At 43.9% G+C, this 25,239-nt stretch overlaps 1 protein-coding gene across 1 annotated transcript in view; it reads left to right on the top strand.

Annotated features, from left to right (window-relative positions):
• JAKMIP2 (janus kinase and microtubule interacting protein 2) overlaps positions 1–25,239 on the top strand; it is a 173,358-nt gene that overhangs the window by 129,914 nt on the left and 18,205 nt on the right. The window contains exons 12-18 of the mRNA XM_040406284.1: positions 9,683–9,766; positions 9,846–9,908; positions 17,553–17,651; positions 20,290–20,388; positions 20,533–20,586; positions 20,670–20,735; positions 22,488–22,556. Of these exons, the coding sequence (XP_040262218.1) occupies positions 9,683–9,766; positions 9,846–9,908; positions 17,553–17,651; positions 20,290–20,388; positions 20,533–20,586; positions 20,670–20,735; positions 22,488–22,556 (534 nt within the window). The remainder of the gene's footprint in view (positions 1–9,682; positions 9,767–9,845; positions 9,909–17,552; positions 17,652–20,289; positions 20,389–20,532; positions 20,587–20,669; positions 20,736–22,487; positions 22,557–25,239) is intronic.

Raw genomic sequence — 25,239 nt, 5'->3', positions numbered from 1 at the left:
AGTGATTTAGGCCTTTGGACCCAGACAGAGGAGAGAGGTCAGAGATTAGCTTCATATCCCCCAGCACAGCAGAAGACCGCTTTATTTGACTTAGGCCTCAGCACCCAGACAGAAGACAGAGGTAGCATGGCAGAGGTTATGGCTTCATGTCACCCGTTAGTTTAACCGGCCACTTTCATCTGGTTAGGCCCCGGCGCCCAGACAGAGAAGAGTTTCATTCAACTGTGGGTTTCATAAAATTTGTATCAAATAAAGAAGTGGCCCGTAGCACAACAAGACATGTTTTAGGCAGTTAATAAGGACTACTCTGCACAAGGGAGGGACAGGTCCTGTGGGATCCATGCCTGGTTCATCTTTATGAAGGTCAGCTTGTCCACGTTGGCTGTGGACAGGCGGCTGCGCTTGTCAGTAATGACGCCCCCTGCCGTGCTGAATACGCGTTCAGATAAAACGCTGGCCGCCGGGCAGGAAAGCACCTCCAAGGCATAACATGCTAACTCTGGCCACGTGGACAATTTCGAAACCCAGTAGTTGAATGGGGCCGAACCATCCGTCAGGATGTGGAGGGGTGTGCAGACATACTGTTCAACCATGTTAGTGAAATGCTGCCTCCTGCTAACACGTTCCGTATCAGGTGTCGGTGCAGATAGCTGTGGCGTGGAGACAAAACTTTTCCACATTTCTGCCATGCTAACCCTGCCCTCAGATGAGCTGGCCGTGACACAGCTGCGTTGGCGACCTCTTGCCACTCCTCTGCCTTCACCTTCCACCTGTTCCCCTGTGACATGTGGGAATGCTCTCAAGAGCGCCTCTATCAGCGTGCGCTTGTACTCGCGCATCTTACGGTCGCGCTCCAGTTCAGGAATTAAAGTGGGCACATTGTCTTTATACCGGGGATCCAGCAGGGTGGCCACCCAGTAGTCTGCACACGTTAAAACGTGGGCAACTCTGCTGTCGTTGCGCAGGCATTGGAGCATATATTCGCTCATGTGGGCCAGGCTACCCATGGGTAAGGACAAGCTGTCCTCTGTGGGAGGCGTATCGTCATCGTCCACCGTATCCCCCCAGCCACGCACCAGTGATGGGCCTGGGCTGCCACCCCGCTGTGAACTTGCGTCATCCTCGTCCCCCTCCACCTCCTCCTCCTCATCCTCCTCGTCCTCCAGTACAGTGCCTTGGCTGGCGACTTGTGAACCTGTCCTCTGCTGCTTAAACAAACCTCCCTCTGAGCCACTTCGAACAGACTGGCCCGAAAGTGTTAGAAACGAGCCCTCATCCTCCTCCTCCTCCTCCACCTGGGCCACCTCCTCTAACATCATTGCCCTAAGTGTTTTCTCAAGGAGACATAGAAGTGGTATTGTAACGCTGATAACAGTGTCATCGCCACTGGCCATGTTGGTGGAGTACTCGAAACAGCGCAGCAGGGCACACAGGTCTCGCATGGAGGCCCAATCATTGGTGGTGAAGTGGTGCTGTTCGGCAGTACGACTGACGCGAGCGTGCTGCAGCTGAAACTCCACTATGGCCTGCTGCTGCTCGCACAGTCTCTCCAGCATGTGCAAGGTGGAGTTCCACCGGGTGGGCACGTCGCATATGAGGCGGTGAGCGGGAAGGCCGAAGTTCCGCTGTAGCGCAGACAGGCGAGCAGCGGCAGGATGTGAACGGCGGAAGCGCGCACAGACGGCCCGCACTTTATGCAGCAGCTCTGACATGTTGGGGTAGTGGTGAATGAACCTCTGCACCACCAAGTTCAGCACATGCGCCAGGCAAGGGATGTGCGTCAAACCGGCTAGTCCCAGAGCTGCCACGAGATTTCGCCCATTATCGCATACCACCAGGCCTGGCTTGAGGCCCACCGGCAGAAACCACTCGTCGGTCTGTTGTTCAATACCCCGCCACAACTCCTTTGCGCTGTGGGGCCTGTCCCCCAAACATATGAGTTTCAGAATGGCCTGCTGACGTTTACCCCGGGCTGTGCTGAAGTTGGTGGTGAAGGTGTGTGGCTGACCGGATGAGCTGGTGGAAGCAGTGGAGGAGGAAGCCGAGTAGGAGGAGGAGGCTACAGGAGGCAGAGAATGATGCCCTGCGATCCTAGGGGGCGGAAGGACGTGCGCCAAGGAACTGTCCGCCGGGGGCCCAGCCGCCACTACATTCATCCAGTGTGCAGTTAGTGAGATATAGCGTCCCTGGCCGTGCTTACTGGTCCACGTATCTGTGGTTAGGTGGACCTTGCCAAAAATGGCGTTGCGCAGTGCACACTTGATTTTATCGGACACTTGCATGTGCAGGGAAGGCACGGCTGTCTTGGAAAAGTAGTGGCGGCTGGGAACCACATACTGCGGGACAGCCATGGCCATCAGCTGTTTGAAGCTGTCTGTGTCCACCAGCCGGAATGACAGCATTTCAAAGGCCAGCAGTTTAGAAATGCTGGCGTTCAGGCCAAGGGCTCGAGGGTGACTCGGGGGGAATTTGCGCTTCCTCTCTAAGGTTTGAGATATTGAGAGCTGAACGCTGCTGTGTGATATAGTGGAGACGCTAGTTGACGGTGGCGGTGGTGGTGGTGTCGGTGGCACATCCTCTGTTTGCTGCTCGGCAGGTGGCAACATTCCTCTCGAGGCGGAAGCCGAGGCAGCAGCGGTAGAGGGAGCAGGGGGAGCCTCAGCGAGTGCCTGGTTTTTAAGGTGTGTACCCCACTGCAGTTCATGCTTTGCATGTAGATGCCTGGTCATGCAGGTTGTGCTGAGGTTCAGAACGTTAATGCCTCGCCTCAGGCTCTGATGGCAGAGCGTGCAAGTCACTCGGGTCTTGTCGGTAGGACATTGTTTAAAGAAGTGCCATGCCAGGGAACTCTTTGAAGCTGCCTTTGTGGGGCTGGGTCCCTGTTGGCGATGTCCAGTAGCAGGCGAACTCTGGGGGCGGCGGCTCGTCTGCTTTGGCCCCCTGCTCCCTCTTTGGCTTCGCTGTTGTCTCGGTCTCACCACTACCTCTTCCTCTGAACTGTGAAAGTCATCGCCACGACCTTCAGTCCATGTGGGGTCTAAGACCTCATCGTCCTCTGCATCGTCTTCCACCCAGTCTCCCTCCCTGACCTCCTCCTGTTCAGTCTGCACACTGCAAAAAGACGCGGCAGTGGGCACCTGTGTTTCGTCATCATCAGAGAGTCGGTGACTCTGCTGTGGTGGTATTCCCATGTCCTCTTCATCTGGAGACATAAGTGGTTGTGCGTCAGTGCATGGTATGTCTTCCTCCACTGGGGAAGGGCTAGGTGGACGCCCCTGGGAAACCCTGGAAGCAGAGTCTTCAAACAGAAGAAGAGACTGCTGCATAACTTGTGGCTCAGACCGTTTCCCTGATATGCTTGGGGGTGATGTGACAGACTGATGGGCTTGGTTTTCAGGTGCCACCTGTGCGCTTTCCGCAGAAGACTGGGTGGAAGACCATGTGGTGAACGTGCTGGAAGCACTGTCGGCCACCCAATCGATTAATGACTGTACCTGCTCAGGCCTTACCATCCTAAGAGCGGCATTGGGCCCCACGAGATATTGCGGTACATTCTGCCGGCTAGTTGAGGGAGTTCGTTCCCTACTGTGTGCGCCTGGGGCCGAACGGCCACGTCCTCTACCAGCAACAGAGGCTCCACGGACACCACCACGACCGCGTCCTCGTCCCTTAATAGTATTTTTCTTCATTGTTGCGATTCAACTCGCACCACAATGAAATATATTATTTTTTATAAGCAAAATCCCCTCACTGGAATACTTTCAGTCTTTTGACTGTATGGATTACAGATGGAATGACTGTTATATGTGAGTACCGCTTTCTTTGACAGATTCTAGTATGGGTACATATATGTTTTCCCAACCCCAGCACATTAGTTTGCTAATTCCAGATGTATGAAACGCAGGCCTAACTGTATCTAGTATATTGAACGCCAGATAAACTAACTTGGCCTTTTTTAAATAAAAAAAATTCCCTCACTGGAATACTTTCAGTCTTTTGACTGTATGGATTACAGATGGAATGACTGTTATATGTGAGTACCGCTTTCTTTGACAGATTCTAGTATGGGTACATATATGTTTTCCCAACCCCAGCACATTAGTTTGCTAATTCCAGATGTATGAAACGCAGGCCTAACTGTATCTAGTATATTGAACGCCAGATAAACTAACTTGGCCTTTTTTAAATAAAATAAAAATTCCCTCACTGGAATACTTTCAGTCTTTTGACTGTATGGATTACAGATGGAATGACTGTTATATGTGAGTACCGCTTTCTTTGACAGATTCTAGTATGGGTACATATATGTTTTCCCAACCCCAGCACATTAGTTTGCTAATTCCAGATGTATGAAACGCAGGCCTAACTGTATCTAGTATATTGAACGCCAGATAAACTAACTTGGCCTTTTTTAAATAAAAAAAATTCCCTCACTGGAATACTTTCAGTCTTTTGACTGTATGGATTACAGATGGAATGACTGTTATATGTGAGTACCGCTTTCTTTGACAGATTCTAGTATGGGTACATATATGTTTTCCCAACCCCAGCACATTAGTTTGCTAATTCCAGATGTATGAAATGCAGGCCTAACTGTATCTAGTATATTGAACGCCAGATAAACTAACTTGGCCTTTTTTAAATAAATAAAAAATTCCCTCACTGGAATACTTTCAGTCTTTTGACTGTATGGATTACAGATGGAATGACTGTTATATGTGAGTACCGCTTTCTTTGACAGATTCTAGTATGGGTACATATATGTTTTCCCAACCCCAGCACATTAGTTTGCTAATTCCAGATGTATGAAACGCAGGCCTAACTGTATCTAGTATATTGAACGCCAGATAAACTAACTTGGCCTTTTTTAAATTAAAAAAAAATTCCCTCACTGGAATACTTTCAGTCTTTTGACTGTATGGATTACAGATGGAATGACTGTTATATGTGAGTACCGCTTTCTTTGACAGATTCTAGTATGGGTACATATATGTTTTCCCAACCCCAGCACATTAGTTTGCTAATTCCAGATGTATGAAACGCAGGCCTAACTGTATCTAGTATATTGAACGCCAGATAAACTAACTTGGCCTTTTTTAAATAAAAAAAATTCCCTCACTGGAATACTTTCAGTCTTTTGACTGTATGGATTACAGATGGAATGACTGTTATATGTGAGTACCGCTTTCTTTGACAGATTCTAGTATGGGTACATATATGTTTTCCCAACCCCAGCACATTAGTTTGCTAATTCCAGATGTATGAAACGCAGGCCTAACTGTATCTAGTATATTGAACGCCAGATAAACTAATTTGGCCTTTTTTAAATAAAAAAAATTCCCTCACTGGAATACTTTCAGTCTTTTGACTGTATGGATTACAGATGGAATGACTGTTATATGTGAGTACCGCTTTCTTTGACAGATTCTAGTATGGGTACATATATGTTTTCCCAACCCCAGCACATTAGTTTGCTAATTCCAGATGTATGAAACGCAGGCCTAACTGTATCTAGTATATTGAACGCCAGATAAACTAACTTGGCCTTTTTTAAATAAAAAAAATTCCCTCACTGGAATACTTTCAGTCTTTTGACTGTATGGATTACAGATGGAATGACTGTTATATGTGAGTACCGCTTTCTTTGACAGATTCTAGTATGGGTACATATATGTTTTCCCAACCCCAGCACATTAGTTTGCTAATTCCAGATGTATGAAACGCAGGCCTAACTGTATCTAGTATATTGAACGCCAGATAAACTAACTTGGCCTTTTTTAAATAAAAAAAAAATTCCCTCACTGGAATACTTTCAGTCTTTTGACTGTATGGATTACAGATGGAATGACTGTTATATGTGAGTACCGCTTTCTTTGACAGATTCTAGTATGGGTACATATATGTTTTCCCAACCCCAGCACATTAGTTTGCTAATTCCAGATGTATGAAACGCAGGCCTAACTGTATCTAGTATATTGAACGCCAGATAAACTAACTTGGCCTTTTTTAAATAAAAAAAAAATTCCCTCACTGGAATACTTTCAGTCTTTTGACTGTATGGATTACAGATGGAATGACTGTTATATGTGAGTACCGCTTTCTTTGACAGATTCTAGTATGGGTACATATATGTTTTCCCAACCCCAGCACATTAGTTTGCTAATTCCAGATGTATGAAACGCAGGCCTAACTGTATCTAGTATATTGAACGCCAGATAAACTAACTTGGCCTTTTTTAAATAAAAAAAATCCCCTCACTGGAATACTTTCAGTCTTTTGACTGTATGGATTACAGATGGAATGACTGTTATATGTGAGTACCGCTTTCTTTGACAGATTCTAGTATGGGTACATATATGTTTTCCCAACCCCAGCACATTAGTTTGCTAATTCCAGATGTATGAAACGCAGGCCTAACTGTATCTAGTATATTGAACGCCAGATAAACTAACTTGGCCTTTTTTAAATAAAAAAAATTCCCTCACTGGAATACTTTCAGTCTTTTGACTGTATGGATTACAGATGGAATGACTGTTATATGTGAGTACCGCTTTCTTTGACAGATTCTAGTATGGGTACATATATGTTTTCCCAACCCCAGCACATTGGTTTGCTAATTCCAGATGTATGAAACGCAGGCCTAACTGTATCTAGTATATTGAACGCCAGATAAACTAACTTGGCCTTTTTTAAATAAAAAAAAATTCCCTCACTGGAATACTTTCAGTCTTTTGACTGTATGGATTACAGATGGAATGACTGTTATATGTGAGTACCGCTTTCTTTGACAGATTCTAGTATGGGTACATATATGTTTTCCCAACCCCAGCACATTAGTTTGCTAATTCCAGATGTATGAAACGCAGGCCTAACTGTATCTAGTATATTGAACGCCAGATAAACTAACTTGGCCTTTTTTAAATAAAAAAAATTCCCTCACTGGAATACTTTCAGTCTTTTGACTGTATGGATTACAGATGGAATGACTGTTATATGTGAGTACCGCTTTCTTTGACAGATTCTAGTATGGGTACATATATGTTTTCCCAACCCCAGCACATTAGTTTGCTAATTCCAGATGTATGAAACGCAGGCCTAACTGTATCTAGTATAATGAACGCCAGATAAACTAACTTGGCCTTTTTTAAATAAAAAAAAAATTCCCTCACTGGAATACTTTATGGCTTTTCACTGTATGGATTACAGGTGGACTGGTATTAGTAGGGGTGACACAAGCACACCCAAGTCCCTGATGTAGGATTTATATGGCACAGACCACTATTACAAGTGATTAATGGACGTTGGGAGAGATTGTGCTGCAGCACTAGTCCCAAGATGGCCGCCGCCTATCAGCCCAGTAACATGTGCCACAAAATGGTCTGCACAACCTTTAAAAAAAATAGCCTTGGACTGTGCTGCTAAATCGCTATTGGTCTGAATCCCAGGTGTAGATGTCTGACTTGTTTGGAGCTTTGGAATGCACACTGTGGCAGCTTCTGCTGCAGCACTACAAGTCGCAAAATGGCGGCCGGCGGTCAGCCCAGGTACATGTGGATGGAAAAATCACTCTGGCCACTCTAAAAATAGCCAATCCCTATCAAAAAAGCAGCTCAGCTGCAGTTGTTCAGATGAATCACAGGTGGAGGAGAGAAATTTGCTTCCAGTTATTCAATTATCCCTGCCTATTCTCGCCCTAGCATCAGCTGCGTCTATCCCTGTTCTATTCACATCGGGAGTGAGCACGTCCCGACGTGCGCACAAGCTTATAAAGAGGCTGAGTCACATGCTGCACTTGGCCAATCACAGCCTTGCCAATAGTAGGCATGGCTGCGATGGCATCTTAGGGCAAGTAGTATGATGCATGTTGATTGGCTGCTTTGCAGCCTTTAAAAATGCGCCAAAATACATGCCGAACGACGAACCCGAACCCGAACTTTTACGAAAAAGTTCGGGTTCGGGTCCGTGTCACGAACACCCCAAAATTCGGTACGGACCCGAACTATGCTCGAACTGTTCGCTCAACACTAAACATGATGTCACCACCATTGGAAGAATTTTAGGTGCTTAAAGGGGTTGTCTGATTTTAGACGTTGGTTGCATATCTCTAGGATCAGCCGATGGGACTTATTTCGGCAGTACTATAGAAGTGAATGGAGCTTGCGCGGTGTGATCTCCATTAATTTCTATGGGACTTCAAAAAATAGCCAAGCACACTCACTATCCAATTTTTGGATCTCCCATAGAAATTTATGGAGAGCATGCCATGGAGATAGGTGAGAGTCTCAGAGGTGGGACCTGCACCTTTCTGACTTTGATGGCATATCAGAGCCATCAATGTCTGAGATGACACAAGCCCTTTATACATAATGTTTTACACTGTTCATTGTATAGTAATATGCAGTAAGTGCCTAAGGTCCCCTAGTGTTAGGCTACATGCACACGACAGTGAAAAATGGCCGTCCTTTTTTAGCAGCAGTGAAAGTCTATGGGGCTAGTTGCATGGCCGTTCTTTTAAAGGCTAGTGAATAGCGTCCGTCCAAAAATAGGACACGTCCTATTTTTGGCCGTTTTCACGGCTGGACAGACCCTATTGAAATCAATGGGACCTTTTTAACGGCCGATTGACAGGAGTGCACCCGTCTAACGGCTGTTAAAAACGGGTACACAGGCCATTTAGGGGTTAAAAAAATTAATAACTCACCTCATCCACTTGCTCGCGGTGCGGCAGTCTCTTCTCTCTTCATTGAGCAGGACCTGCCGAAGGACCTGCGATCTGCGTGGTGACGTAACCACGGGGGAGCGTGCAGTGACGTCATCGCGCACCCTCAGCAGGTCCCGATCTGTGAAGAGAGAAGAGGCTGCTGCAGCGTGAGCAAGTGGATAAGGTGAGGGTTTGTTGTTTTGTTTTGTTTGGCTGCGGGACACTATGGGGGCATTATATAAACCAAAAAAAGAAACACACTATGTGGGACATTATTTAAGATGGGGCCCTACATTGGGGGCATTATTAAAGCTAGGGGAGGTTAAAAAAATTATATTTACTGTGGGGGATATTTATTTAGCTGGGGGCCTTCATGGGGGCATTATTAAAGCTGGGAACACTATAAAAAATGTATATACACTGTGGGGGACATTTATTTAGCTGGAGGCCTACATGGGGGCATTATTAAAGCTGGGGACACTATAACAAAAATTATATACACTGTGGGGGACATTTATTTAGCTGGGGGCCTACATGGGGGCATTATTAAAGCTGGGGACACTATAAAAAAATTATATACACTGTGGGGGACATTTATTTAGCTGGGGGCTTACCATCCTGTGGGTGTTCCCAGGAGGGTGGGTCAAATTCATCTATTTTTAATGTCTGTTTTTAACGGACATAAAAAACTGATGCAAAACGGACATTAAATAGATGCACACACTGATGCAAAATGGCCATGAAAAACGGACAGTGTGTCCGTTTTTAACGGACTTTTTTTTTCACTGTCGTGTACATGTAGCCTTAGCCGCAGGAAATCGCAATATGCAAGGGTGGGCATGGCAGCCACTTTAAAGTAATCTCAAGATGGAACTTCATTTAACAAACACATTTACCAGGATTCTTTAATATGATTAATATGATATAGCAGACCCAAATGTCTAGACTCGAAATGACACGATATTCAAATACTTTTGGCAGATTCAAGAACAGATGCAAACAGACGCCGTACGCTATAAAGCCAAAATTGAAGATCTTGAAAAGGCATTGGCTGAAAAGGGACAGGTTGGTAGATGACATATAATCTCAAAATAGGATAACTATGAACCTTTTTTTTTGTTTATGAATTTTTTGTTGTTCATAGGATTCCCACTGGGTGGATGAAAAACAGCTTTTCAGAAAACGAAATCAGGAATTAATAGAAAAGGTAAAGTATGACTTGGGCAGGTCATGTACCCGAACATTAGCTTAGGAACAATGAAGCCTAATGAAATGTTTTGACCTGACAACACCATACAGTTATAATAAATATGTAGCTGTCCCTATATAGTGTAGAACAGCTGTGTGAACACCAGTAATGAACGGCAGGGGCAATATTAGAATTCGCGAATATTTGGGTGAATATTCGTCACATATTTGCGAATTCGAGAATTCGTGATCTCCAGTCATTATTTTCTTGATTGTGAAAATCGGCAATCGGAAAATTCGCAATAAAGATTTGCGATCAACACTACTTCTAAAGTCAGATATTGCAGCCTTCTCATTGGCCCACAAGCAAGAAGCAGTGAGGGATCATGGGCACTGATGAGAAAAAATCTAGAATATTTGTGATTACGAAGATATAGCACTATATTCTAGATATTTGCAAATTATCGAAGTGCCAATATTCGCGATAAAAATAGTCTCGGCTGGGGTGAGTTTGTGGCTCAGGAAAACAACGGGAGAGTACAGCTCTGAGGCCTACTTCAGAGGCATCGGTCTGTACCACAAACTCCCTCTTGAAGTCGGGCGTCACCAAAACCAGTGACCCGCACAGGACCGACTTCAACGCGGAAAAAGCCTCTTCCGCCTGGTCATTCCAGCGGACCATCATGGTCTTCCGTCCCTTCAAGAGCCCTATCAACCGAGCCGCTAAAGTGGCAAAATGGGGAACAAACCTCATGTAATAGCCTAATATTTCCAGGAACGACTTTACTTGCCTAGTGGTGACATGTTGAGGCCAATTCCAAATCGCCTCTATTTTATTCACTTGGGGTTTGATGACTCTTCGCCCAATGACATACCCCAGGTACTTAGTCTCCTCTAACCCTATTGCTCATTTCTTTGTTTTAGCGGTCAGTCCAGCCTTCCTAAGGGAGTCAACTACAGCCTGCACTTTGGGTAGATGACTTTCCCAGTCGGTACTGTGGATGGTGATATCATCCAGGTAAGCCGATGTGTACCGACGATGTGGATGAAGTACAATGTCCATGATTCGTTGGAAAGTGGCAGGGGCACCATGCAGACCAAAGGGTAACACTTTATACTGATACAGACCCTCAGGGGTGACAAAGGCAGTTTTCTCTTTGGCAGCCTCCGTTAAGGGCACCTGCCAATAGCCCTTTGTGAGGTCCAAAACAGAAAAATAATGGGCTTGTCCTAACCTTTTGATAAGCTCATCTACCCGGGGCATGGGATACGCATCAAACTTGGAGATTTCATTTAGTTTGCGAAAATCGTTACAGAACCGTAATGTCCCGTCCGGCTTGGGTATTAAGACTGGCCCATTCACTTTTGGACTCCTTAATGACGTCTAGTTTCAGCATTATCTGCACTTCCTCCGAGATGGCTTGTCGCCAAGCCTCGGGTACCCAGTATGGTTTTAACCAGACTTTTGCCTGAGGCTCAGTGACAATGTCATGCTGGATTATGGAAGTGCGTTAAGGGAGGTCCGAGAACACATCCGTGTTCCGACTAATGAACACCCTGGCTTCCTGAGCCTGTTTAGAGAAGAGGCTGTCAGCAATTTTTACTGTGGCAACTGCTTCTCTTGCATCGGACAGAGGGGCATGAACCTCTTCTCCTAGAAAACCTGGCCGCAGGCTGTCTTCAGTAGAGGACTCCCTATTTTTCCATGGTTTTAGTAAATTCACATGGTACACTTGCTCCGGCTTTCGCCGCCCCAGCTGGTGTACTTTGTAATTTACCTCTCCAACTTTCTCGAGTACCTCGTAGGGCCCCTGCCACCTAGCTAGGAACTTACTGTCTATGCTTGGTACCAAAACCAAAACCTGATCACCCGGGAGAAGAGTTCCGGACCCGAGCCTGACGATTACAGACCCTACTCTGGGCTTGCTGCGCTACCCCTCATATGCTCCCTGACCAGAGGCAACACTGTCTCCATCCGTCCTTGCATCTGGGTCACGTACTCAATAGAACTTTTGTGCGGTGTGGGTTGTTATTCCCATGCTTCTTTGGCTATGTCCAACAGACTGCGAGGATGTAGCAGTTCGAAGGGCGAGAACCCAGTAGAGGCCTGGGGCACCTTTCGCACTGCGAACATGAGATAGGGCAGAAGAAGGTCCCAGTCCCTCCCATCCTTAGACACCACTCTTTTTAACATGTTTTTTAATGTTTGATTAAATCTTTCTACCAGGCCATCCGTTTGCAGATGATACACGGACGTCCGTTGCTGTTTTATGTGGAGCAACTTACAGAGTTCCCTCATGACCTTGGACATAAAAGGGGTCCCTTGGTCGGTCAGAACCTCTTTTCCACTCGGAAAAACATCTTCATTAACTCCTTAGCTATGAGTTTGGCTGATGTATGTCACAGTGGCACTGCCTCCGGGTACCGAGTGGTGTAGTCGAGAACCACCAAGATGTGTTGGTGCCCTCTAGCAGACTTCGGTACTGGGCCTATGAGATCGATAGCGATTTGCTCGAACGGGCCTCGATAATCGGGAGAGGTATCAGGGGACTCCTGAAATGTGGCTGAGGGCTATTTATCTGGCAGGTTGGGCAAGATTTACAAAATTCTTCTGCCTCTCTAAACACACTGGGCCAGTAAAACCGCTGTTCAACATGCTCACCCCGTATTTGGCTTACCCAATACAGTATTTCCTGGTGAACGACAAAACGGGGAAACATAGACTTGGCCCCAGGTTTTTGTGGTTCACCATCAATTATTACAACATTCTCCCAGGCCCGGGATAAGGTTGGGTCCCGGTATTGTGTGGTTCCGAAATTTTCACCAGAGATATTGAGGTCTGCCAATTCAGGACCCGACGGCAAGTCCTCAACGTCTCCTACCATCAGACTCAGCGGGGTTTTCTCCCCCTCTTCCACCAAAGTGGCGATCACCCCTACCGCAGGCCCTTTGGCCTTGAGTTCCCAGGGTTCTGGCCTCCCGCCCGAGCCAAGCCACTCTGCTGGAGTTACCCCTGACTCAGGGGCATCAACAATTCTCATGGCTGGCCACAGGGCCGGGAAGCCCGGAAAGTCTCTCCCTATTATTAGTTCATAAGGTAAAGTGTTGGCAACGGCGACCTCGTGGGTCCACCTGCTGCCTCCCAGGGCGGTGGGATAGTCCTTTAAATCTCCATGTATACACACGACCCCGATTTTTCAGCTAGTATACTCGTCAGGCCGCACCAGGGTAGATTTTACCAGGGACACAAGACTCCCTGAGTCCAACAAAGCCACCACTGATGAGCAGGAGGTACCATATTCGATTTCGCAATATTTTGCGAATATTCGATTGAATATTCGTTTTATATTCGTCGAAATCGAATATTCGTCATTATTCTATTTATCGCGAATAATATGCGATTTAATTATTTGCGTATTGCGTTTTTGTTTTAACTGTATAAGGCATAAAGGCAACTTTCCTATTGGTTGGCTATGGCGCTATGTCTATTTGTATTATACGAATGTTCGCTATATTGCTATAACTTCATATTTTAGAATATTCGTAATATTCTAAAAAACAAAGTTATTGTGATTTCGTGATATTCGTTAAATTCTTTTCTATGTCGCTCGCTATTATGTGCTCGCGAACGAACGTATTGTATTCTAAATGATTCTAATTACTGATTTATAATTTTCCTCTTCATGTAAGATAGTTTATGTCATGCGATAAATCGGCAATTAAATATGCGAGTGAATCGCGTCGCATAAGGGCTGTATGCTATTGGGTTGCCTTGGTCGAATAGACGAAGATAGAGAATATAGCGCTATATTCGCTATATTCGACATTCAACAATTCTACTAAGCCAACAGTTACTTACGGTTGGCTTGGTAGAATTGTCGAATATAGCGAATATAGTGCTATATTCTCTATCTTCGTCTATTCGACCAAGCCAACCCAATAGCATACAGCCCTTATGCGACTGCAATTGTAACTGCCAATTTATCGCATGACAAACTATCTTACATGAAAAGGAAAATTATAAATCAGTAATGACTCATTACTGATTTATAATTTTCCTCTTTATGTAAGATAGTTTATGTTATGCAATAATTTGGCAATTAAATATACGCGTGAATCGTGTCGCATAAGGGCTTTAAGCTACTATATGCTATTGGGTTGGCTTGGTCGAATAGACGAAGATTGAGAATATAGCGCTATATTCGACAATTCTACCAAGCCAACCTATTAGTGATAGTAGTAATTTTTACTATCACAAAAACTGGCTCGGTGACACATACCTTCCATCAACGACTGACCCTTGCACCTTCCTACAATATATATATATATATATATATATATTTAACTATAGCTCTCCTATATTTGCTGCCACCTACTGGTGAACCAGGCACATTACATGAACAGTTACATAACATTAGAAATGCACAGTGTGGAGGACCTGGAAAAAATGCATAGCATGACATGAGGTTAGACCAATAAAGACAGTAGCAAGGTGCAAGGTGCAGAAGTGGTAACACCACTCTGGGGTGTTACACCACTCCCCTGTGCAGGGCCTGGGACTTCTCTGTCTGACATACTGCTAGATCAAATAAATAAATAAAAAGGAAATGAAAACACCCAAAAAAGTCTGCAATTTTCTCACTTCACCACACAACGGCTAATAAGCCCTTTTTTCCCCACTAATACACGCCAAAGAAGGCTTTAGAACACATAACTGCACCGCTGAACGGCAAATAGGTCCACTTATACACTCCATGAAAGGCTTTAGAACATATAACTGCACCGCTGAACGGAAAATCATCTTTTTTTTTTTGCCACTAATACACGCCAAAAAGGGCTTTAGAACATATAACTGCACCGCTGATTAGTAAATGGGCCCTTATTTTTTCCACTTATACACGCCACAAAAGGCTTTCGAACATATAACTGCACCGCTGAACAGCAAATAGGCCCTTACATTTTTCACTTATACGCTCCACGAAAGGCTTTAGAACATATAACTGCACCGCTGAACGGCAAATAATATTTTTTTTTTTGCCACTAATACATGCCAAAAAGGGCTGTAATTTTCTCACTTCACCACACAACAGCAAATACTTTTTTTTTTTGCCACTAATACGTGCTAAAAAGGGCTTTAGAACATATAACTGCACCGCTGAACGGCAAAAAGGCCCTTACTTTTTTCCACTTTTCACCACACAACGGCTAATAAGCCCTTTTTTCCCACTAATACACGCCAAAGAAGGCTTTAGAACACATAACTGCACCGCTGAACGGCAAATAGGTCCACTTATACACTCCACGAAAGGCTTTAGAACATATAACTGCACCGCTGAATGGCAAATCATATTTTTTTTTTGCCACTAATACACGCCAAAAAGGGCTTTAGAACATATAACTGCACCGCTGATTAGTAAATGGGCCCTTATTTTTTCCACTTATACACGCCACAAAAGGCTTTCGAACATATAACTGCACCGCTGAACAGCAAATAGGCCCTTACATTTTTCACTTATACGCTCCACGAAAGGCTTTAGAACATATAACTGCACCGCTGAACGGCAAATAATATATATTTTTTTGCCACTAATACACGCCAAAAAGGGCTGTAATTTTCTCACTTCACCACACAACAGCAAATACTTTTTTTTTTTTGCCACTAATACATGCCAAAAAGGGCTTTAGAACATATAACTGCACCGCTGAACGGCAAATAGGCCCTTACTTTTTTCCACTTATGCACTCCACAAAATGCTTTAGGACATAACTGCACTGCTGAAAGGCAAATAATATATATTTTTTGTGACACTAATACACGCCACAAAAGGATTTAGAACATATAACTGCACCGCTGAACGGCAAATAATATATATTTTCTTGCCACTAATACACGCCAAAAATGGCTTTAGAACATATAACTGCACCGCTGAACAGCAAATATTTTTTTTTGTCACTTATACACGCCAAAAAGGGCTGTAATTTTCTCACTTCGCCACACAACGGCTAATAAGCACTTTTTTCCCCACGAATACAAGCCAGAAAATGCTTTACAACATATAACTGCACCGCAAATAAGACGTATAAATATTTCCTTGTAATAACCCTTGTTAATGCCTGTATCAATCAGCACTTGCACCCTAATAAGAACGGTTTGCTGGAATTACAGAGCTGTATAATGGCAATTTGGATCCCCAGTCAGTGCAGCAAGGTGTAATAGGATTGTTACTATTACCCAGGCTGTAACCCTGTTCTGCTTCAATACTGTGGAATGATTCCTCTATATAGCAAAATAAAAGTTTTAAAGTCTTTTCTAGAACTGTCCTTAGCGCCTGCTGACATCTCTCCGTGCACTAAGCACTAAGTACAAAAAAGGCTGAATCCAAGATGGCTGAGGCTATTTATAGGGCTGTGACATCACAGGGCTGGCTGCTGATTGGCTGCATACATGGCATTGTGGGTTATCACTCGATCCCAGAGTTCCATGCTCCATGTCCAAACACGTACAGCATCCATTTTAGGAAAAAATGCGATTCGTTACCACGAAGCGTGAGGAAATTCGGATCAAATTTCGCAAATCAAATTTTTCCTGAAATTCGGATCAAATTCCATTTCGTCAACTTTGATTCGCTCATCTCTAAACATATATATATCACAAAGCTCAGTTTCTTTCCCTCCATCATATCCTGTTCTCAGGTTCACTTTTCATATGTACACTACTCACAAAAAGTTAGGGATATTTGGCTTTTGGGTGAAATTTATGGAAAACGTCAAAAGTTCACGCTACAGTGATATTATACAGTGAAAGTAGGGTATTTAAGTAGAAGCCTGGAATGGTGATTTCCTCATCTCAAACAATCTTTTAAAAGAAAAAGCCAACAACAGTGGTGGGTATACCCCACAGAAATGTCATTGACTCAATAACTTGTTATGTGGACTTGAGCATCAATTACAGCTTAGCGACGACGTCTCATCCTGTTCACAAGTCGACTTATTGTCTGCTGAGGCATGGCATCCCACTCTTCTTGAAGGGCCGCCCTCAGGTCATTAAAGTTCTGGGGCACAGAGTTCCGAGCCTCTATACGGCGACTCAGCTGATCCCATAGGTTTTCAATGGGATTCAGGTCTGGAGAAAGTGCAACCAACTCCATTTGAGGTACTCCAGTCTCCAGCAGCCGTTCCCTAAGGCCTCATGCACACAACCGTATTTTGCGGTCCGCAAAAACGAATGATGTCTATGTGCATTCCGTATTTTGCGGAACTGAACAGATGGCCCCTAATAGAACAGTACTATCCTTGTCCGTAATGCGGACAATAATAGGAAATTTTCTTTTTTTTTGCGGAACGGAAATGCGGACATACGAAAGCAAAATAAAAAAGTAACTTCCTTTGTTTTGCGGACCCATTGAAATGAACGGTTCCGTATACGGTCCGTAAAAAACACTGAACTGACACAGAAAGAAAATACGTTTGTGTGCATGAGGCCTAATGATGTGACCTCGACGAACTGGTGCATTGTTGTCCATGAAGATTAAATTAGGCCTGTGTTGTTCATGTAGAGGCACAATGACTGGATTAATGATGTTATTCAAGTAGTATGGGCTTGTCACTTCATCATCGGACAACCCCTTGAAGCATAATAAAGATGATTGTATTTCACTTTCAGATTGAGAAACTGGAATCTGAAAATAATCGTCTACAACAAGAACTGCAAGATGCTAGAGACCAGAATGAGTTGTTGGAATTCCGCAATTTGGAGTTAGAAGTATGACTGGTTCATGAGATAATCTTTTATTTCTCTAAATTTCTTTACATTTTGTGACTGTTTAAAAAATACTCAAAAATATAATAATCCCTATACATAATTACTATAGAAGGTTACTTGCAAGTTTTATCATATAGTGATCCTGCATCATGAAGTATTCAAGAGTACCTTCTTCTAAAGAAATAGAAAAAAGAAAAGAAAAAACAAATTTGACTATGCATAAAAAACAGTGGTGTAACTAGAAATGACAGCCCCACAGCAAATTTTTGAATGGCCCCCTCCCATGCAACCCCCACTCCAGTGGCTAGTCAAGATGGCTCTCACAGCCGATCCACCCATTTCCTACAGTGTCACTGTAATATCAACGTATAATACTGTTGAAGGGGCCCTGACAGTAACATTTTTTAGTCCTCATCCTAGGTGGGCCTCAAAGCAGCTGCTTCCCCTGCTTCCCCTATAGCTACGCCCCTGATAAACAAGTTAAGAAAAGGTAAAAATTTTAAGAAAAATGAGGGACATCTCATCTTTCATGTCCCACCTCCTATCAACTGATTCCAGGGGACCCAAAAATTCTGACAATTAACTGTTTTATTTTTGTTTTAAAAAATCTAGAACTTGAATTAATATACTTACTATAACCAGAATACCCCTTTAAGTTAATCTTGGTATGACAATTCTCGATGTTGTCAAAATACGTACAGATGGCGTAGAGTTAACACGTATTCTTGTTTTTATATCTGACCATGTAACCTGTATATTGATATGAGAGCTTTTTTTACATGAAAATTATTATTACTTCTGGTCAGTCATTCATAAGGCTCAGGAGTCTCATTCCAAAATCTTTGAGTTTTAATGATCAGCATAGAACTCTATGTTAATCAGGGGGTTGACTGTCACAGCGATAAGACAGATGATAAAATACCTAGGTAGATGGGGTGCACATTTGCATGGGTGGCAATGTTCCTTTCTGTAGGGAACTAACATGGAATTCAAACACGTCTCAGTACTCTACTAACATTATCAAACATGTTTCATAGTTGAACAGATCTCCAGTCTCACCATTGACAACCCCTTTAGGTGGGAGTCATCGGGGAAGGGGACGGGGGGCAGCTAGACTAGTGAAATGTAAGATTCTATGGAATACATGTATGGCTCTAGATTTCCAGAGTGACTACATTCTCATATACTGTAGAGGGTCCCAGGCAGTAGATGCCCTTTTATGAAGTCCATACGCCCTAGCTATACAGTTGTCTTACTGAGATACCGTATTTTTCGCCCTATAAGACGCACCGGCCCATAAGACGCACCTAGGTTTTTGAGGAGGAAAATAAGAAAAAAAAAATGTTACCAAAAGGTGTGCTTTTGGTGGGTTTTGAACTAATGGTGGTCTGTGCATGACACTACTATGGGGGATCTGTGGATGGCACTGTTATGGGGGGGATCTGTGGATGGCACTGTTATGGGGGGATCTGTGGATGGCACTGTTATGGGGGGGATCTGAGGGGGGCACTGTTATGGGGGGATCTGAGGGGGGCACTGTTATGGGGGTGATCTGTGGATGGCACTGTTATTGGGGGTGATCTGTGGATGGCACTGTTATTGGGGGTGATCTGTGGATGGCACTGTTATGGGGGGGTGATCTGTGGATGGCACTTTTATGGGGGGGTGATCTGTTGATGGCACTGTTATGGGGGGGTGATCTGTGGATGGCACTGTTATGGAGGGGGGTCTGTGGATGGCACTGTTATGGGGGGTGGATCTGTGGATGGCACTGCTATATATGTGTCACCCACAGATCCCCCACCCCATAACAGTGCCATCCACATATACGCCACCCCATAATAGTGGCATCCACAGATCACACCCCCCCATAACAGTGCCATCCACAGATCACCCCCCCATAACAGTGCCATCCACATATCCCCCACCCCATAATAGTGGCATCCACAGATGCCCTAATAACCTGTGGGAGGGGCCGGTGTCATGCAAATGTTGCGGGGCCGGTGTGGTCACTGTACTCCGGCCCCACCGCTCACTCACTGCTTTATTGCCTAAACATTTTATAATAATAGCTTTCATTGAAGTTCCGATCCCCAGCCCCATCTGTACTACTTACTAAATGTCCTGTAGCAGGAAGAGCAGGGCGGGCGGCCAGCCGTAACTCACTGACATCACGTGCCTGCGTCACCTACTTTATGACCGCACCGGCCCCGCCACATTTGCATGACACCGTCCCTCCTCCCTCCCCCGTCCAGCTGATACATCGCAGTCTGCGATGCTGCAGCATCGCAGACTGCGATGTAAAATGGCAGCATTCGCCCCATAAGACGCAGGGGCATTTTCCCCCACTTTTGGGGGGGGGGGGAGTGCGTCTTATGGGGCAAAAAATACGGTAACCTTTTAATTGAGTAGACACATTGATACAGCAAAGGGGTTTTCTGGGGGAGAATGTTTTGAATGGGAGCATTGCTCACCTCTTTGCTCCCTTGTTGCTGCTGTTCCAATGCTGCTCCACTCCACATCTGTTTGCTCTCCACTTCCTGTTCCCACCCGATGCACAGGAAATGACTGAAGATGCCCACATAGCAATGGGGATCGCTGACTACTTTTGCTTTGTATCTTATTTTTTTCCTTCCAGGAGCGAGAACGAAGGTCGCCTGCATTCAATTTACAGATTCATCCATTTTCTGATGGAGTCAGTGCCCTACAGATTTACTGCATGAAGGAAGGTGTTAAGGTATAGGACATTTATTGTGTATTAATTTTATATTTATCAAGGTAACTGAATGAGAGGCCAATGCTGCCACTTAACGGACAAAAAACTGTTTTTTCTGTCGACTAACGCTTCTTAAGATTTACATTACAATTTTCATTTTTTAAGGATGTCAACATACCGGATCTAATCAAACAGCTAGATATTCTGGGAGACAATGGGGTAAGTAGTACATTAGATATCCTTATACCCATGTGCAACTAAACATTATTCCACGCTGAACTTCCGTTTTATTTCCCTGTCAGAATCTAAGGAATGAAGAACAGGTTGCCATAATTCAAGCGAGCACCGTGCTGTCATTGGCTGAGAAGGTAATGTTTAAATATTTATCGGTTTCTGGTGGTCTCCCTAGGCTTGCATCAATTAGAGTTTAGAGATGCCTATGGGGTATATGGGAGTGCTCATACATAATGTACAACTGGCACTTAAGATTACACAACATACAGCATGGCTTGGATGGTATTTCATGTATGTCAGTGGAAAATGCTAAAGACCTCCTTGAAACCAATCTCATAAATTATAGCTTTGGTTACTAAGTGGCAAGAGCCATCAATGTGAAACAGTCCACAAAACTTTACTGTCATTGTGGTTTAATCATCTACAGACAACTAAGGTCAGTGAGTTATATTCTGAATTCATATCCACGAGAATACTCTTTCCATTTTGCATTGTTACACAGGTTTTATGGGTATTTTACATGCTTACCCCTCAATCCTTACTTCAGTGATTATTATTGTATATGGGTCATTCACGTTCTCAGGATATACCATCACTTTATGATCAGTGGGTTTTGTTTTTTTTCTGGAGAACTCCACTGATTCATAGAATGAAGGGGCTGCAGCACTGATCTAGCCCCTTCAGTGTTTTTTCTTCAACAGCAGCACTACCAGCACCATTTGCTGTGCAAGGAACTGCCGTTGGGCTCATTAGCTGGGTACCACTGTACAGGGAAAGACTGTGAGGGGGACAAAGCACAGAAACAGTGCTGCAGCCCATTAAAGATCAGGATTGGTTGGGATCACAGAGGTTGGACCTCCACCAGCCATAGCAATGTGCCATAGTATGATGAGATGGGAATAACCCTTTAAAATGAGTCCATTGACATTATATAGACATGGTAAGAATAGGCTATAATCAATTCTATATAGGTATTTATACATGGCTTGATTGCTACTACATACTTTTATACTGTAGAAGAAGTCTCTCTTGCATGGTACCAGTCTCTCCTGCACACCAAAGAAGCATCTATCACCTAAACATGGATTTATGAGAATAACTCAGAGCATGAATGCTCAATTTTTTGCATATGTGTCTTTTCTAAGTAAATCATAATAAATTATGTTAAGTAGGCCATTTAAAAATAAGATATATATCTCATGTCCATAAAATAATCAAATACTTTGAATAAGCATCATATACAAATATATAAGATTATAATTGCTACAAAAAATAGGTAAACAGGTAAAAGACTAAGTAAACAGAATAATATATAGCTGTAAAAGATCACAATAAAGTGGTCTTACAAAATTGCAGATCTTCCTCCGCCTTTTCTGATTGCACTAAAGGCATGTTCAGCAGTTCTGAAACACTTTGGACTTATTCACATGGCCACATTTTCAGCCTTTGTTAGATATGTTATATGCTCTATGACTATATGCTATAGCAGGGATCAGCAACCTTCGGCACTCCAGCTGTTCCGAAACTACAATTCCCAGCATGCTCCATTCACTTCTATGAGAGTTCTGAGAGAAGCACAGCAAGTATGCATGCTAGGAGTTGTAGTTTCACATCAGCTGGAGTGCCAGAGGTTGCCTACCCCTGTGTATAGTATAGTCTTATTTATGAGACTTAACCAATGGAAGTCTGCCACCTTGTGGTCATCTTGTATACTACTTCCAAGGACAGCTGAATGTCAGCTGACATCACCTGTTTTTTTCAAAGCCATACAATGACAGAAAATCATAAAGAATTATAGCAATTAAGCCAAGAAACATATTTTGGCTATATGTATATTATAAAACTATTTGATAATGATGGGTGCAGTTTCCTTTTTGTACCCACAGTGGATACAACAGATTGAAGGTGCTGAAGCCGCACTTCATCGGAAGATGATGGAGCTGGAGAGTGATATGGTAGGTAGATCTCAGATGAGAACTATGACTAATATTGGTTTTGCCAGTGCTTCACTCTCAACAACGATGGATTTCAACCTTCACCTTATCAACTTTACTTGCATGTATGGCAGGAAGCTGCATGTGAAATCATGATGTGAATCATATTGCTATGTGGATGATTTAAGACAAAAATGTAAAGTTTAATATACAAACCAGATAGTGAAATGCACAAGCCTAGGGCACTAAGGAATTCATACATACAATCATTGCAAAAAAATAAATAAAAATATCGCACCCAGATAAAGATGTCAGATGCTGCCAAACTGTGCACGCAGTTATGTCTATGGAGGCAGATATGTAAATGATTACAGGGGTGGTCTGATTAGACACTGGGTTTAGCCACAAGGGGGCGTAAAAGTGCTTCCCCCTTGATGAGAGATCACTGAGTGCTGGACATGTCTAGACAACACACTCCAAGACATTTTGCCCAGTTCACAGGCTTTGGTAGGGTCCACATCTTTGGACTTAGAGAGACCGGATGGTTCTTTTAACAAACTGCCCGCTGTTTAGGCCATTCTGACCTCGCCATTAGGAGGTGTTAGGAGCACTATTTAAAGGAGGACATACACATGGTGAACAGGCTCCGGATTGCCCAGACAGACCACTAGTACAAGGGGATTTCTTAATCCGCAGACAAACATGAGCAGTTCCGACAGTTTCCTTGTTCATCATCCAGACACAGGTGACACCTTCATTCCATATCCCTGTCTCTGCCCGGACCATTTCCAGGTGCTTAGCAAAAAGAAAATTTGGTGTCATGGCATCCATTACGTTTCCTGCGATTGGCAGCCAGCCACTATCACCTTTCTTTGCAGTGGTGTCAAATGAGTGACAAATCCAGGTTCAGTTTGGGATCCGATGATTGTCAGCTTCAACTATAGAGGCCTCATATTGAGCATTTCAATCCTGCCTTTGCTGTGGAGCGATACAAAGACCCTTCTGCTGGTGTGATGATCTGGGGAGTCATCGCATAGCACAGTCAGTCATCCCTAGTAGTTATATGAGGGGTAATATCAGCTCAGCTATATGTAGAGGACATCCTGTGACCACGTGTTGCCTCATGGCAGAGATTCCAACTGGTATTTTTAAGCAGGACAATGCTTGCTACACACGGCAAGGCTTTCCCAGGAATATCTCCGCCAGATTGCTATACTTCTTTGTCCTGCCAAGTCGCCAGATTTATCACCAATTGATCATTTTCTTAACCAGCAGAGACACCAGCTTCAGCAAACTATGAATGTGCACGACGTACAGAGTCAGATGCAACATCTGTGGGCAAATGTGCCTCAGAATACCAAACAGGACCTCTATGCCCAACCGTATCTCATCCTGTATCCAGGCTAGAGGTGGGCCCACAGGGTAGAGACTCCTTTCAATTGTGATGTTTTCCCTAATAAACTTATCCTTTAGCGCTAATATTGTAATCACTTACATTTATTATCATTACATTCACACATATAAAGTTTCATTCAATTTTAGAATGTGTGCCCCTCCGACCTCTTGGGTTTATTGCATTCATGGACTGGATATTTATTAGAGGACAATAAAACTTTTACGATCCTTATTTATAATGACTACAACAATTTACTGCTACAACAGTTTGCTTGTTTACTCCCCCACTCATACTGATCTGCTTTACATCACTTGTCTCATCTACCTAATTATTAGTGTTGAGCGCGAATATTCGAATTGCGAATATTGGCACTTCGAGAATTTGCGAATATTTAGAATAGAGTGATATATATTCCTAATTTTGAATATTCTAGACTTTTTTTCATCAGTAACCTCCCTTCTTGCTTGTGGGCCAATGAGAAGGCTGCAATGTCTTTGTCTGAGCTTAGCAACATCCCTAGCAACCAATAGGAAAGTTGCCTACCCCTTACTATATAAGAACCTACCCAGCAGCCATTTTCTACAGTTTTTTAAAGTTCTAAGAGAGCAGTGACCAGGATGCGGGTATACCGACGCCACTTTAATGCAGTGGGTCAGGATATGGGTATAATAGTCTACAGTTTGTTTGTGACGCCAATCGCAGCGTGCGCAGGGTACTGTCACAGGGCCCTCCAAGATGTTATAACTCACGCCCCAGGTTAGGAATGCCAGAGTGGTGTAATGTCTCTGTATGGTAGTAGTAATTGTGTCAACGGTGTCTCCTACCTGGGTACGGCTGGACTCCTGGCTCCTGGCTCACTTGCAATAAATTGAGGGTAGTGATAGTAGGAGTAATAGAGGAATTTGCAGCAGAAATTTAGATCCAGACTTTTGGTGAAGTTCAAACTTGTCTTTACTGATTGTAACTTTCATCCAAACAAGATACAGCTTTTGTCTTAGGTCCCAGCAGGTATTGGCAATGTGTGGCAGGAATATATCTTCTGCTCTCTCATGTACCTGGAGCTTGCAGGAAAAGACGTCTGCTTGTTAGCTCTATACTGTGGAATTTGACTTCTGCACTTTCTTTCTATCTTCTGCTGTATGGGGGACTGACTAGCTGAGGAGGAGAATATGGCTTCTCCTGGGGTCTCTGGTCTTTACTCACAGTTATCTTCTCAGAGTATGGTTTCTTCCTGGAACTGGAGTTGTCTACAACTTTCTGCTTTGTGTCATCCAGCTGAGCTGGAGGGCTCAGACTGGGAATTTGATC

This window comes from Bufo bufo, chromosome 1 (genome assembly GCF_905171765.1).
Source record: "Bufo bufo chromosome 1, aBufBuf1.1, whole genome shotgun sequence".
Classification (NCBI taxonomy): Eukaryota; Metazoa; Chordata; class Amphibia; order Anura; family Bufonidae; genus Bufo; species Bufo bufo.
This window is presented reverse-complemented; position numbering and strand designations above follow the sequence as displayed.